At 43.1% G+C, this 16,619-nt stretch overlaps 2 protein-coding genes across 3 annotated transcripts in view; one reads left to right on the top strand and one right to left on the bottom strand.

The window, feature by feature from the left end:
- LOC134225837 (uncharacterized) overlaps positions 1–16,619 on the bottom strand; it is a 738,557-nt gene that overhangs the window by 74,779 nt on the left and 647,159 nt on the right. For both annotated transcript variants that reach the window (XM_062706214.1, XM_062706223.1), the window contains one exon: positions 6,411–6,535. In XM_062706214.1, the coding sequence (XP_062562198.1) occupies positions 6,411–6,535 (125 nt within the window). The remainder of the gene's footprint in view (positions 1–6,410; positions 6,536–16,619) is intronic.
- LOC134225827 (parkin coregulated gene protein-like) overlaps positions 7,162–16,619 on the top strand; it is a 40,510-nt gene continuing 31,052 nt past the window's right edge. The window contains exons 1-2 of the mRNA XM_062706202.1: positions 7,162–7,550; positions 7,862–7,943. Of these exons, the coding sequence (XP_062562186.1) occupies positions 7,267–7,550; positions 7,862–7,943 (366 nt within the window). The 5' untranslated portion in view covers positions 7,162–7,266. The remainder of the gene's footprint in view (positions 7,551–7,861; positions 7,944–16,619) is intronic.

The raw sequence follows: 16,619 nt of genomic DNA, 5'->3' as shown, positions 1-16,619 counted from the left end.
TTTGGGGCTTTTTGGTCGAATTCTGGATTCCTACTTCTCACTTGTTGCTTCTCACTTCTCACTTCTCATCACTCATAACTTCTCACTCATCACTTTTCACTTTTACTTTATCACTTTTCAATTTTTACTTTTTTACTTTTTAATTGATAATATTTTAAAAATAAATTATTTTCGGCACACGCCCTTCTCAAACTATGACATCCATAGTCAAGCACATTAGATGGGCGCGTTTTATCCTGCATGCAGAGGTTTTAATAAAATGTGTGTTTTTCTATGAAAAATGTAGTAAAGTTAACTTTTTAGTAACTTGGCACAATCTTTACTAATTTGTTTTTCCAGACATGTGCAAAGATTATTGAAAAAAAGTTTTCATCTAGTGGAAAATCCTTAAGGGAACGAAAGCTAAAATTTTATCAAAAAGCGGAAAAAAACAAATTTATTTTTAAAAATTTTATTATAAATGTCTTGACTATTATTTTTAACTTGTTGATCTAAAAACATGTTTAGGCACCAGCTGCCATCGGTTTCGTAACTTAATTTAGCCTATTAACCCAGAAAATGCAATGGCTCGTATTAGCTGACTGGCGCATTTTAAACCTAGTTCCCCTACACTAATATTTACAATAAAAATTTGATAACCTAGATTGGAACTAGCGCCCTGAGCGCTTCTTGGTCCGAGTGCAAGCAACGGACCCTAAACTTTTCTTTACACTCACCAAAGCGTTCATGTAAGGTTTTTATTCCGGCCAGACGGTGGACCTCGGATGTTCTTGTCCTGGGAGGGGTGTTGAGGATCATCCTCAGGAATTTGTTTTGGACCCGTTGAAGTTTGAGGTGGTGGGTTTTAGCGCAGCTCTCCCAGACCGGCATTGATTTGCTTGTCGACAGCAAGCTTATATTTAAGGGACAATGACGACCGGCGGTTGCTCAAAGGGTACAGCAGTTTCAACAAGACGTTACACTTTGTCACTGTTTTGTCAAGCTCTTGCCTGAAAATAATAAGCTTGCTGTCGATGGTCAAGCCAAGGTAGTCGGCCTCATTGGCCCATTACACAGTCGTGCCATTAAGGATGATACAGTCCCTAGGCGGAACATGTTTAGGGGGGAAAATTATGACCTGGGTCTTCGCCGCGTTGATACAGATCTTCCAGCTGGTGAGGTACTCTGTCAGGGCATCAAGGCCTCGTTGGAGTTTTGCTACTAGCGCTCTGATCACTCCACCATTGTAGACAATGGAGGTATCATCTGCGAACAGAGACAGAATGCCGCCTTCTGGAGGTTCTGGCATCTTGGAGGTGAACAGATTGAAGGAGCCCGAGGGTACTGCCCTCGAGGGACGTCTGCGACGATGTTGTGCGCATTGGAACTCGCTCCGCTGATTGAGACCCGGAATGTCCTTGCCGACAGGTAATTGTTGATGATTTTCACCAGGTAGCTGGGAAGATTGTAGCGTTGTAGTTTGTACTCCAGGCCATCATGCCATGCATTGTCAAATGCCTTCTAGACATCGAGTAAGGCCATGGCGGATGTTTTCGAGACAAACTTGTTCCGTCTGAGGACGTTGGTAACTCGGGTCAGTTGGTGTACAGTTGACCGACCGCGTCGGAAACCAAACTGTTCCTCGAGCAGGATGTTGAGATTTTCGGCAGACTCAAGTAACCGATGATGAATATCTTTTTCGAATAGCTTGGATAACCCTGAGAGAAGGCTGATGGGTCGATAACTTTTGGGGGAGGAAGGATCCTTCCCAGGCTTCCGGATGGGGATGACTTTCGCTGACTTCCAGGACGATGGGAAGTAGCTGAGCCGGAGACACTGATTAAAGATCAGCGAGAGGTGCTCAAAGAACGGAGCACTCATGTGTTTGAGCTCGAGATTCAGGATGCTGTCGAAGCCTGGGGCCTTCATGTTCTTCGACGATTTGATATAGGCCGTCAATTCGTCAGCTGAGATTTCCAACTCCTCTGAGAAGTCGTTGGGAATCAAATGGATATTGTTAGCATGCTCGTTGACGGCTGCTTCGTGTGGACTGACGATGTTCTGCCCAAGATTGTGTGAGCTGACGAAGTGACGACCTATTCCAGCGACCTTCTCTGCAGGAGTTATCAAGCGATTCTTAGAGCCATTATTGTATAGTGGGATCAAAGGTGGAATGGGCCGAGGCTTGGATTTTAGAATTTTGGTCATTTTCCAGAACGGCTTAGCATAATCTGGGAGAGTGCGGATCTTATTCGAGAAGTCGTTATTTTTTAGGTCCACCATTCTGGCCTTGATAATTTTTGTAATTCGATAGCAGCGTGCCTTAAGCTCAGGCAGTCCAGTACGCTGAAACTGCCTGCGAGTGACATTTTGCAATCGAATCAAATCTTTGGTGAGTGTATCGATGTTTAAGGAGTTGCTTACCTGCCGAGCCGTCGGGACATGCTGCTCTCTGGCCACCGAGATTGTCTCTTCAATGGCGCACAGCTGGCGGTCGATACTTTCCGGCGTCTCTGGACGCACCTCGTAATCGACGGTGTTATCGACGCACTGCTGGAACCGCTGCCAGTTCACTCGGTGGTAATTCCTCCGTAACTGCTGGTGCCGATTGACCGAATGACCGAATGACCGGTCTTCGATGTTGCATCCTTTTATAACCGTGAGAAATGTTGCAACATGTATAGGTGTTGCATCAATAAACGAATTGATGTCGCAGCGAATTCGTATGCAGCGACGCTTTTGTAGCATACAGAAGAAGGGAAACGTACGCCTAACGGTAAATGATGAGGGAGAAAGATTGCGCCTAAACACGATCAAGCGTACGAGGTGTAGAAAAGTAGACTAACAATCGAAAAGGTCCGATTTCCCAATAATAAAAGTCTATAGGAGATAGATATATTTTTCTTTAATTTACTTATTATTCTTTTTGTTATTTGTATAATCCACTACACCGGCCACATCGGTCACAATCCAGGGACCCAAGAATTCCACCAAAAATTTATACAGAAATTATACCGTAAATGAAATCAACAATGGAATTTGCGGAGGAATTCCTAGATTAATTCCCAAAGAAATCCTGAAAGAATTCCTGTGGAAACTTCAAGATTTCTACTGGGAGATCCTCCAGGAGTTTTATTTTTCCGAAAATTCCTCCTGGAGTTCCTCCGGGAATTCCACTGGCAGTTCCACAAAGAGCTCCTGCAGGATTTTCTCCGAGAATTATTCCGGTGGTTGTATCGGTAGATCCTCTGAAAATTCTTCCGGGAATTTCTCCAGAAATTCCTCTGGGAATTCATTCAAGCTTTCTTTCTGGAATTCATTTAGGCTTCTTCAGGAATTTATATAGAAATTCCTCCAAAAGCTCCACCGAGAATTTCTCTGGGGACTCCTCAAGGAATTCTCCGGGAGGTCCTTTTTTTCAGGAAATCATTTAGGCCATCTTCAGAAATTTAGCTGGGAATTCCTCCCAAAGTTCTTCCAATAGTTTCTCTGGGAGTTCCTCTAGGAATTCTTCTAGAAATTACTCCTGAAATTCCTCCGGGAGTTCTTACGGGATCTCTTCCGGCAGTTCCTACGGGAATTCCTCCGGGAGATCCACCGGCAGTTTCTATGAGCATTTCTCCGGAAGTTTCTACGGCAGTTCCTCCGAGTGTTCCTCTAAAAAGGAACTCCTTTTTTGTAGATAAATTCTCAAAAAAGCCTGAATGAATTCCCGGAGGAGCTACTGCTGGAACTCCCGGAGGAATTTTCAGAGGAACAGTCGTTGGAATACCCGGAGTTGAATTTCTAGAGGAACTTCCGAAATCCCATTTCCCGTGAAATTCCTGCCATATATCCTCCAGGAATTCCCTGTGAAGTTCTTGGAGGGATTCTCGGAGGAACTCTTGGAAAAACTGCTGGAGGAGCTCCCGGAGGAACTCCCACGAGCACTTCCGGAAGAGTTCTCACAAGGAAGTCCTGAACTATTTCTTGGAGAAGTTCATGAAGGTATTTCTGGATAAATATCTGAAGGAATTCTCGGAAAAATACCAGGAGGAATTAATGCAGAAATTCCCAGATGAAATGCTGAAGAAATAACCGGATGAATTCCCGGAGGTTAGTTCTGAAGAAATTCCTGGTAGAACTTTTGGAAGATATGTTGGAGGAACTCTCAAATTAATATCCGAATGAAATTCTGGAGTAAATTTCTAGTGAAGTCCGGAAAGCATTTCAGGACAATTCCGCGGGAAAAAAATCGGGAGAAATTCCTGAAGGAATTCCTGGAGAAGTACCTGAAGCAATCCCCGGGAAAATACCTGGAAGAATTTCCGAGGAAATACATGGACGAATTCCTGAAGAAATTTGTGAAGAAATTTTTAGATGAATTCTTGAAGGATATTCTGAAGTAATGGCGGAAAGAATTCTAGAATGAAATCCTAGAGGATTTCGCTATTAAATTTATGGAAGTATTCCCGGAAAAACTCCTGAAAGTTATCCTGGAGGAATTAAAGGAAGAACTCCTGAAGGAATGCCCGGAGAAGGTCCTAGAAAAATTTCCGAAGGAATTACAAGTTTTACAAGATTTACAAGTGAAATTATGGAGCGAAATCGGAGGATTTCCGTCAAAAAATTCTGATGAAACTTCTAGCGGAATTTTGGGAGGAAATTCCGTTTGTATTCTTGAAGGAACTCTCGAATGTATTCCTGAAGGAAATGCTGGAGATTTTTCAGGAAGAATAGCCAAAGAAATGTCTAGAAGAAAAAATTGGAGAAGAAAAGAAATCTTCAAGAAATTTCCTCATGAATTTCCTAAAAAAACAAATTTAGTGAGGGGTTTCTGAATAAGGAGAAATTACAATTACATAAGAAAGATTTTCGAATAATTTTCAGAGGAATTTGTGGCTAACTTTCCGGAGGAATTTAGAAGTTCCTAGAGGAGCTTCTAGAAGGATTTCAAGGAGAATTCTTGAGCCCGAAATTTTTCGAGTTGTTTTGCCCCAACCTGCCCCCTCTGGCTACGCCCTTGTGTGAAATCATGAAGTTTGAGGTGTCACACGACCTATTTTGAATCAATTTAGAAAATGGCCATTCCGTAGGTCCTCCGGATTGCGACCGGAATGGATCCGAGTGGGCCAGAAACCCTAAAAATATCATTCCCATCATTGCTTTGTAAAATCATGAAGTTCGAGGTGTCGCACGACCTGTTTTGACTTGAAATTGTAAATGGCCACATATTCCGGGAACAACTGACAACTGACCCCAACGGAATCTGATAAAATAATTCTGGAACCGTACTGTGGATAGCCTCGAAATTAGTATAAATCAAAAATTAGGATCCATCCGGATGGAATGCAACTTGTTGCGAAAGAATCGGTCAAGAAATGTGAATTTTACAGCAGTTTAGATTTTTGAAAGCCGTTAAAAACAGACGTTGGGGACGGAAAGGTTAACTAACTAGTCATATTGCGAAATCGGGTGAAGAAACCGTTGGACCTCCTCCGGGCTCGGAAGCAGCCCCTGGATATGGATGAAGATCTTGAAGTCGAAGATGAAGTCGGCCAGCTCAAAAAAAGAACTGCCGGTCGACTGCAAAGAAAACCGTGGACAAGGCTAAATCGATTGCTTCAAAGGTGTCGCACGCAGGGCACAAAGAAGATGTTGCGGACATTGAGGATGTTAAAAACCCCGAGCAGAATATTAAAATCAAGGCGTCAAGCACGAACTAAGGGTCGTACGATTTTGTCAAACTCCAGCATGGTACTGGGAAACTACTGAACCGATCGACGTGAAATTTTTTATTCAAAGGCTTTTGGGGTCGGGGACGGGGTTCGAAACCCCTCGCTCCTCAAGAAAGGAGGGCTTCCATACTGCCGTAATTTGAAAAAGTGGCGTATACGCCATTTTCAAAAATGGTGTTAACGAGTAGTACTCATCGAGATCTTTAACAGAAAAATGGAAAACATGTATGTTGTAATTTGGCGCATACGTCACTTTCCCCTTACTGTCTTCTAAATAAATTGCGAATTTAAAACAAATTTCAGAGAATTTTATCAATTAATCAATTTTAGACGATACTAAGTCTACTAGTAAAACAATAAAAAGCAATAGATTCAGCTCGACAGATTGATTTTTTTCGGAAATTGTGTACCTATAAGTTATCGGAACTAGCGCTTCAACTCCGTTATTAGTGGAATTCAAACAACGAGCTGTTAAGCAGAGTTGTAGAAAAACATTCGCGCAAGAAGCCCACCATACAACACATTTTGTAATTTAGCCTATTGAATGAGTTATTGATTGACATTTAAATAATCGAACCCACATTACTACAGGATCGAAAACATTCTTGATTTCATGGACTAGACGAGTTTCCTCCCTTCCATATGGTGAATTAGTGAGAGGTAGTGTGGAATCGACTTTTCGAAAATTCTAATCTAATGTTCAGCACAACTTACCCCATTCTTTTCGCAGACACCACCGGCATTCTTCAGATCACCGGTCCACGCCAGTCCGAGTGTGCCCATCTCGAAGTCCCGATAGGTGAACATGTACGCCAAACAAAACGCGTCGTAGTCTTCCTCTGGAATGAGATTAGATAAATTGGGAGGTTAGAAATCGAATTATGATAAAATTAGACTGTTTTCCTATGAAATTCAGGGATTTTTTTTCAAATGGATGTAAATGATTTTGACTTTGGTTTTTGGAACGGCGTTTGTGCGCTTAATTCATATTTATTCTTCTGCTTGTTGGCATTACATCTCCCACTGGGACATTGCCGCCTCGCAGCTTACCCTAGCAGCACACATGTTTCACATAGGTTACTAAAACTCATATGTGACCAGATTTAGTCACAATCAAGTTGCTGCAACCATTTTCGTCAGACTTGTGCTGCTTGGGTAGTGTTCATTCAGCACTTCCATAGCTGTTGGTTTGCGAGGTTTCTTAGCCAAGTTACCATTCGTTTTTACATTCATATTTCATGAGGCTAGCACGAAGATACTTTTATGCCCATGGAGTCGAGAAAATTTCCAACCCGAAAATTTCCTAGACCGGACCTGGAATCGAACCCAGCCACTTTCAGCATGGTCTTGCTTTGTAACCGCACATCTTACCGCATCTTACCGCACGGCTAAGGAGTTCTTCAGGAGTTGATGTGATTTTGTTATGGGCTTATTAGTCCAAAAAGCATAACAACCAAAGTAGCCCAAAATGTGCATCTGATTGCAGTTGTCAGTTTTTGATCCATCGCCTTCCAAATTGAAAGTGTTGTTAAATTATCCCTAAAAAAATCAAGTGAAACCCACAAAAAAAATGTGCCACTGTCCCACGGTCTGTTGCCAGTACCGGCCCGTTCCCCCGTTCAGCTACCAGTCGCTGCAGTGCGGCACCATCGTGTACGGACCACCGCGTATCGCAATCTATCGGCGCCAGTGGCCTCCGTGCCGGTCCCTGTTCCGAAAGTTCTTTCTCCGCGGCGACATTCCCATCAGGCGAAACTACAAAAACCTGACGCCACGGCCACGCCGCTTCATAGAATGGGTGGTAAAGCCGGAGCTGTTGGACTACCAGCGCTATCTGCCACTGTTCTTCGATGGGTAGGTGCATATTTGCCTTGTTTTACCGATTTGAAAAGTAGTAAGAGGGGTGCGTAAATAGAGGTTTTTGGGATAGCAAACTATTGTTTTCTCTTTCTATCCCGATATGTGCCGATATCCTCCCTAAATCGTGGATCCCTTCCCTTCCCTTCATCCCTTCCACAGAGTACATCAAAACAATAAATTTTGGTTAATTTGATCTTCCAAAAACGTTACTAATATTAGAACAAAGCTGGATCAAAGCCGTATATTCCCCATTTCAACAAAACTGTACCCCACTTGAACCAATAATTGATATCCATCATTTTCAGACTATGTGAATCGACCTTCCCCTATCGGGAGTTTGCCCGAAACGGTGTCCGGGACATGATTGCGGTTGCCAAGGAGAGGCAGGTGAGTTCAGTGCAGCCACGTTGCAGCCATTACGCATGTTGACGTTGATATAACCGGAAAAGTAGGTCAACCGTTTGGGATCAAATGGGTAGGTTATAATGATGAAGGGACTAACTGGGTGTAAATCATTGTCCGCAATCAGCTGGTGGAGACGCCTGGTGGATTACGATTCAGTAATTGATTTATGGGAAGTTTTAATTGGGAAGTAGACTTTTATTGTGTTCGTTTTATTTGCTTAATTGCTTCTGATTGTTACGTGGCAAGCCATAGTTCCGAATACTACTATTCCTACGAGCTTCTCAAAATAGTATTCATAGAAGTTCTACTAACATCATATATGCAGGGATAGAATGCCAGTTTTGTTGCTCTACTAATTTGAAAAGAACATATTTCAGATTTCTCCAGTTAGCATTGCGAGCACAGGCGTAGGATCGCTAATCAGGAGAGAGCGAGTTCGATTGTCGACCGGCTTATGATGTTTTCCGGTGTGAAAACAAATGTCGGCCCAATAGTAGGAATTGTTTTGGCAGCACGTGAAATAAAGATAGAACAAAGATTGTTATATAAATCATAAAAGGGACGAGCAGACGTTTGTTTGTTTTGTTATTAGCTTTCGGATAGTTTTAACTCACCCACTAGTAAGCTTCCAGTAATTAAAAGATGCCTAATGGAAGCAAATAGAAGACTTTATGCGAACGTTCATTTGCACTCTGTATTGCAAATTTTGTCCTCAAACACGTAGCATCGCCTTCGTTAGTTTGTAAGCTCAGGCTGGCTTCTCCGTGGCGACCATTTCCCAGAGGGGGGAAAGTTTTAATTGCGACACATTTCCTGAATGATCTAGTTTAACTTGAGTGCACAGTTGAACGGGAAAATCTCCGCGGAAACTTCTCCGACGGTACTGCCCAGCTTTTCTGCATAATATCAGTCCGTAACGTACCGTACCGGGAAGCGGCGACCTATGACGGAACGACGAAAGCTTCAACAAGAAAAAAGAAAACTACACCTAAGGAGCTCATCTAGCGGTGTCAGTTCGCAGTGGAAACAGAATATCGTCATGGGTCTAGGAAAAACATAATCACCGGACGACGACATCGGGTGGACCGGAGAAAATTTGCCACAAGCCGCGACAAAGATAACACAGCTCAAACGTTGTGGCGATTAACATACAAATTCATAGTAATGAGGACATCCTGCGAGGCGACATAAAATAAAACAAGCAACGTTATTCGGGCCTTCTCCGGCTACAGTTGCGATAGGATTATGGGATAGTAGAAGAATTTAAATCATTGGTTTTGAGAATTTTCTACTGAATTAAAAAAAATCTGGTCGATACAACTATAGTTGAAAACTATGTCTTCCTCGGATTTTTTTTTTGTTAAACATTTCGAATTTGAGCGGGCAAGAATGAAATTCTATGAATTTCTAAAACATTATTCAATTCCAATATCAATTTTTTGTCTAACCCATCGACACCTTGAAGAGTTATAAAATATATTTAAAAAGTAATATTTGTAAAGGCCTTATTTAACAACATTATGTACGATTTCGCCATCGTACGTGGCGACCAAAATTAGCATTTCTGACGGCTTAAAAAAAATCTTCGACCACAACGAAGTGAAAGTTTCCCAAGCTGCGAACACAAATTTCAAGAGGCGGAAATCAGTTTTTTTTGCCAAACACCGTTATTTTCTTATGAGGAAATAGGGGAAAACAGTGCAAAACGAACACTTACGGGGAGAAGTGGACTCAAATGTCACCATTACAATTCATTTTTGCTTAAATTTAACGATTTGCGATTTTTTTACCTCAACCGTAAGATTTTCGTTCAATCCGTTGAGACAAAACAAATATCATGCCATTGAGTCATTTTACACCACCTTTCGGGCGTTTTGCTCCAGGCCAATGCACGTTGAAATGGTTCGGCATTCTTGTTTTTATTGGTGAAAACATCGAAAAAGCTTAAAGGGTGCATTTTGGACTGTTCTCCCCTATATACTGCCTGTGCTCTGCAGATCATTCGTTGATAATCGTCCTCACGGTTGCTGGTTGCCGACTGCCGTACGTGTAGCAGTGGGTGGGAGAATGAACATATGTAAATCTTGTGCTATTCAATGACAAAAGTTTACCGATATGCGGAAGCACAACGTTGAAAACGGAAATAGGCGTTATTCAGCTTCTTGTACCTTCAAGTTTGTCCACAGTGTAAAGATTATGGGTGGGCTTTGGCGTTCCTGAAAAGCTAATTGATGCGTTGTTTAGCGCATCTTTAGGCGAATCCAGGGTACTATTTCCGAAGTTGGGAAAGTTGCCTGTATCTGGAGAGAAATCCAACTTCGGTATAAAAAGCGGTATAAATTTATTCCGGATAGACAATAATTGTTTTCATATCGCTGGCAAAAAGGTGTTGGTGGTACTGCTAGCTTTCATCATAATAAAAGTTGTTCAATTGACCTTTCCCGTCAAAAATTGTATCTCGTTTTATTGTCTCAGTCTATTCTTTGGCTTATTGAAGGTCAACTTTACCAAACAACCCATATTTTTGAAGCCTCTAAATAGCATAGCATAGCATAGCATATGTGATTGTACAAATCGTGGGTGGCTATACAATGCTCAATTGAGCAATCTACTGTATATTGTCGCAAATTGGTACTTGGGATTAGTATCTTTTCCTATACAGTAGCAGTTGTATACCTGGCCACGTCCTTACAATCACGGAAGGAAGGGAAGGAATGTTAGTTCAACATCTACTAGTGAAGATGCACGGAAACCATACTACCTTTCTCGGGAAGGAAAAATATTGTTAGTGTGTTAGGTAAATAATAGGGAGCTCTATTTGACAATATAGAGCGTTTGTCAATAACAGTATTTGCTGAAAAATTATTAAAATATATTCATCAACTTACTTACGAACCGTCCAAAGGAGGACAAAGTAACCTGGATCTTACAAATGTTTCGCATCATATACAAAACACGTTCAACCGCACACTTATTCACCGAACATTAAAAACAGAACCAAAAACTCGGATTTCACGAATGTTCTAAATCCTATCTAAAACACGTCCGATCACGCACCAATTGTTTACTCACTCGGCCGCGCAAACTATCTGCTTACTGAGCAGAAACACGACAAAACAATATTTCGGCTAATCGCGCGATCGTTCTGCTGTCAAGAGCCAACACGCACTGAACTGATTAACTTTATTACCGGCCGCGCAATCCCATATTTTGAAGCCTCTAAATGTTCAAAAAATCGAAAACAAAAGCCGAAAAAGTGCTGCATGTGTAAACCTGTGTAAACCGGTCTGACAAATTCACCCGATGTTCGTTCAAAAACGAGCAAATTTGAAAAACAGCACTTTTTCGATTTTTTGTTTCGAAAAAATATGTCCTGAAAAATATTCCAGTCACGTGGAGTCCGTTACACAAATTCATCACCATTGTTGGGGAAAACACTTAATCTCAAAGCCTATACAGAAAATCGTTTATGATTCGATCCACGCTTTACAACATTATTGTGAAACAATGTCTCCAATTAAAGGCAAAATGTTGATTTTCATTCCAATGACAACTAGATTTTTTTTTAGAAAAATAGAAAATACTGCAATTAATATTAATTTTAGGCTTTGGATGAAAAAATCACTCTACATTAAAAAAAATCTGCGATTTCTTATGAAAACTTGCCGTCCATGTTTTGCTTATATACGTAAAGACAACAATCATACATTTTTAATAAACAAATTAACATAATACATTCCACGTCAAGCATCCGTGCGAGACAGTCCATAGTCCGCGTACGGTCGAATATTCTTCCGGTTTTTTTCCTCGAAGCCAGGTTTTTTTTTTACCGTAGCTGAAGTGCTTGAGTGAAAGTGTGCTTATTTGAAGCAAACATTTGGAAAGTCACCATCGTTTTTCGCAAAAACAGACCTTTTTGCAAACTCATCGGCGTCCATCGTCACGCAGGCGAAGTCATCATCGCCCAAAGCCGACAGTTCCACCACCATCATCACTGATCGTGCGCCTCCACCAACACAGGCGCTGTTGTCCCGACACCCGCAGCTGTAGCCTCGATCGCGGCACGGGCGAGAGGCCGTCTGTTCGGTGTGTGCTGCTACAAGCCCCAGCCGGTGACATTGTAGTGTGAAGGCTAAGCTAAGTATATTTTTGATCTCTCTCTCTCTCTCGTTGTAACCCCTTTCTTCCTCTCTTTTGATAATTTGAACCACGTCTGTCTTTGATAATCCGTTTTCCCTGTGTGTTTGTTAATTAGTTTTGTGTTATTTTTTTCCCCTGAGATAAGTGTTTAATTGTGTGTGCCTCGCTGCTGCGAGACATTCAAAGTCTGCAATGCGCGAAGGCGATGATGGCGGGGGTACATCGTATTCCTCGTCAAATAATGCCTTGTTGGCTTCCGATGCTCTGCGTCAAAATAAAATGGACACTAGCAACACCAATGTTTCCCCCACGACCCCCCGCCTCAAGGCCTACCCTCCCGATTCTAGTGGGCCGTATGTTGTTTTCTTTCGACCCAAAGGCAAGCGGTTGAATATAAGTCAGATCAGCAAAGATCTGGAAAAGCGATTCTCGTCTGTCACGACCATTGACCTGGTTGGGTCCAGTAAGCTTCGCGTCACGGTCAGTGATCGCAAACAGGCCAACGAGATTGCCACCTGTGAGCTTTTCACTCTCGAATATAGGGTGTATTTACCGTCAGCAGTGTGTGAGATCGCGGGGGTGGTGACGGAGGGAAGTATGACATGCGACGATTTGAAACAAGGTTTCGGTCGTTTCAAGAACGCTTCTTTGTCTCCTGTTGCGATACTGGATTGCAAGCAAATGTATTCGGTGTCGCAGGAGGGAGAGAAGCGGGTTTATTCGCCGTCTGATTCTTTCTGCGTCACCTTCTCCGGGTCCGCACTGCCTGACTACGTAGTGATTGGCAAACTTCGTCTACCTGTTCGGCTGTATGTACCGAAGGTGATGAATTGTGTTAATTGCAAGCAGCTGGGCCACACCGCTCAGTACTGCTGCAATAAACCTCGCTGTGCATCGTGCGGAGAGAAGCATGTGGATGGCGCGTGCAAAACGCCACCGAAATGTGTCTATTGCAACGAAGGCCCTCCACATGCTCTTGAAGCTTGCCCGACGTACATACAGCACCGAATCCACCAGAAGCGTTCTCTTCAGCAGCGTTCTCGACGTAGCTACGCCGAAATGCTGAGGAAGGCCGCTTCACCAGTTGTATCTGACACCATCTACTCGTCTCTTTCTTTGGACGATCAAGGCAGCTCTGACTCCGAAGTTGGAAATGGGGCCTTTGTTTTCAAAGGCTCAACGAGGAAACGAGTAAAACAAAGCCAGCGTCCCTCGAAAAAGCCTAGGAAACAGCCTCAAAGAGAGCCCCATTCCAACATGGCGAAATCAAACGCAGGTGGAAATCAAAAACGTTCGACTTTTGTGGTTTCACATCAGGATGAACGAGAGTTTCCACCGCTTCCGGGTACATCTAAAATCCCAGATGCCCCATTTTTTGCGATTTCTCAGCCAGAAAGAGAGCATAGAGAGCGAGCACAACAACCTCCGAGCGCTCCAATGTTCACACTTTCTGGCATCGTGGAGCTCATCTTCAACTTCTTCGATGCTTCCGACCCCATGAAGAACATGGTCAAAACTGTTCTTCCTATTCTGACTCCTCTCCTGAAGCAGCTGGCTTCAAAAATGCCCCTCCTCGAGTCATTCGTATCCTTCGATGACTAATTTCGTCGATAAGGCTCATATGATTTCGATTCTACAGTGGAACTGTCGAAGTATTCTTCCAAAATTAGATATTTTCAAATTTTTAGTTAACAAATTACAATGCGATGTTTTGCTTTATGTGAAACTTGACTAACACCAGATGTAAACCTTCATTTTCCCGATTTTTACATCATTCGCCGTGATCAGGCAAATCCATATGGAGGGGTGCTTTTAGGGATAAAAAAACAGCACTCCTTCTATAGGGTCGATTTTGCTCCGATGTCAGGCACCGAAGCTGTCGCATGTCAGGTGACTATTCGAGGAAAAGACCTCAGTATCGCCTCGATATATCTTCCTCCAAACACCGCGATATCTCGTAGAGATCTCTCGCACATCTGCTCGGTTATGCCCGAGCCACGGTTGCTCTTAGGAGATTTTAACTCCCACGGAACAGGCTGGGGGGAACTGTACGACGACAACCGTTCATCAATGATATACGACCTCTGCGACGACTTCAATATGTCAATTTTGAATACAGGAGAAGTTACACGAGTGGCACCTCCAGCAAGAGATAGCCGTCTAGATCTTTCCATTTGTTCGAGCTCATTATCGTTGGACTGTATTTGGAAGGTGGTCCAAGATCCCCATGGTAGTGATCATTTGCCGATCGAAGTTTTAATTTCCAATGGACATAATCAATCCGCTTCTATTGACCTCTCATATGACCTCACAAAGCACATCGATTGGGGGAAATATGGGGAGGCCATCATTGATGGCATACAGTCGATAGAAACACTTCCACCGCGGGAAGAGTACCAGTTTCTATCTCAGTTGGTTAGTGACAGCGCTCTCCATGCACAACGCCGGCCGGTGCCAGGAGCTTCGGTTCGTAGGAAACCACATAGTCCGTGGTGGGACACCGAGTGCACACAGCTCTATCGTAAGAAATCTAACGCGTTTAAGGAATTTCGGAAACACGGATCGATCGTTCTTCACAAACGGTACATCGCGCTCGAGATCCAGTTCAAGAAGCTGGTCAAAGTGAAGAAACGTGGATATTGGCGCACTTTTGTTGAAGGTTTATCGCGCGAGACCTCAATGAAAATTCTGTGGACCGTCGGGAGAAGAATGCGCAACGCGTCGTCCGTAAACGAAGATCGTGAAAGCTCGTCGCGGTGGATACTCGATTTTGCGAAGAAAGTTTGTCCGGATTCGGTGCCGGTGAAGCAAGTGTCACGTGATGCTTTTGCTGACAGGGATGATATAGATCGGCCCTTTTCGATGATTGAATTCTCGCTTGCTCTCCTTTCATGTAACAATTCTGCTCCAGGGATGGATAGAATAAGGTTCAATATGCTCAAAAACCTCCCAGACGTCGCGAAGAGGCGCCTATTGAGCTTGTTCAACCAGTTACTGGAGTGCAACATTGTTCCGGATAATTGGAGGCAAGTGAGGGTGATAGCCATCCAAAAGCCTGGAAAACCCGCGTCGGATTGTAATTCGTATCGCCCCATCGCGATGTTGTCCTGTTTTCGGAAGTTGTTGGAGAAGATGATTCTCTTACGGCTAGACGAATGGATTGAATCGAATGGTTTGTTGTCAGATACACAGTTTGGTTTCCGCAGGGGTAAGGGAACGAACGACTGTCTTGCGTTGCTTTCTTCGGAAATTCAGCTTACCTTTGCTAAAAAAGAGCAAATGGGCTCAGTGTTTTTGGACATTAAGGGGGCTTTTGATTCAGTTTGCGTCGATGTCTTATCCGACAAACTCCACGAGTGTGGACTTTCACCAATTTTGAACAACTATTTGTATAATTTGTTGTCAGAGAAGCGTATGAGTTTTTCTCATGGTGACTCGGCAACTTCACGAATTAGCTACATGGGTCTCCCTCAGGGCTCATGTTTAAGTCCTCTTCTTTACAATTTTTACGTCAGAGACATTGATGAATGTCTCATGCCAAATTGCTCGTTAAGACAGCTTGCAGATGATTGTGTTGTATCCGTTTCGGGGCCAACAGCGGTTGATCTGCAAGGACCATTGCAAGATACTTTGGACAATTTGTCTACTTGGGCTTTGAAGCTGGGTATCACATTCTCTCCGGAGAAAACTGAGATGGTTGTCTTTTCAAAAAAACATAAGCCGGCAAAGTTTCCGCTCCAACTGATGGGTAAGGCAATCACTCATAGTATGTCTTCTAAATACCTCGGGGTCTGGTTCGACTCTAAATGTACCTTCGGGAGGCACATTGTGTATCTGACACAAAAATGCCAGAAAAGAATCAACTTCATGCGAACGATAACGGGAACTTGGTGGGGAGCGCATCCCGAAGATCTTATCATGTTGTACCGAACAACTATTCTGTCGGTTCTCGAATACGGTAGTTTCTGCTTCCAGTCCGCGGCTAAAACACACATGCTGAAGATTCAACGGATTCAGTACCGCTGTCTCCGTATCGCGTTGGGTTGTATGAGCTCGACTCATACGATGAGTCTGGAAGTACTTGCGGGAGTACTGCCTCTGACAGATCGCTTCGCGGAATTATCGCTCCGGTTCCTCATCCGTTGTGAGGTTCTCAATCCATTGGTCATTAACAACTTCGAGAAGCTGCTTGAACAAAACCCTCAATCTCGTTTCATGAGTATTTACCACTGGTATATGACGCTGGAGGTAAGCCCATCTTCGGTTGACACCAATCGTGCTAACTTCTTAGATTCTTACAGTTCCTCTGTTACTTTTGATCTGTCCATGAAGCAGGAGGTTCATGGAATACCAGACTTTCTTCGAGCGGAGGTCATACCTCTATTATTTGCAAGCAAATACGGGCATGCTAGCGAGGAGAGAAGCTTTTTACTGACGGGTCAAAAATGGATGACTCCACTGGTTTCGGTGTTTTCAACGTTTTTCATAGCGCCTACTTTAAGCTCAAAGAGCCTAGTT

This window comes from Armigeres subalbatus, chromosome 1 (genome assembly GCF_024139115.2).
Source record: "Armigeres subalbatus isolate Guangzhou_Male chromosome 1, GZ_Asu_2, whole genome shotgun sequence".
Taxonomy (NCBI): domain Eukaryota; kingdom Metazoa; phylum Arthropoda; class Insecta; order Diptera; family Culicidae; genus Armigeres; species Armigeres subalbatus.
The sequence above is the reverse complement of the archived record's forward strand: the minus strand, read 5'-3'. Positions and strand labels throughout refer to the sequence as shown.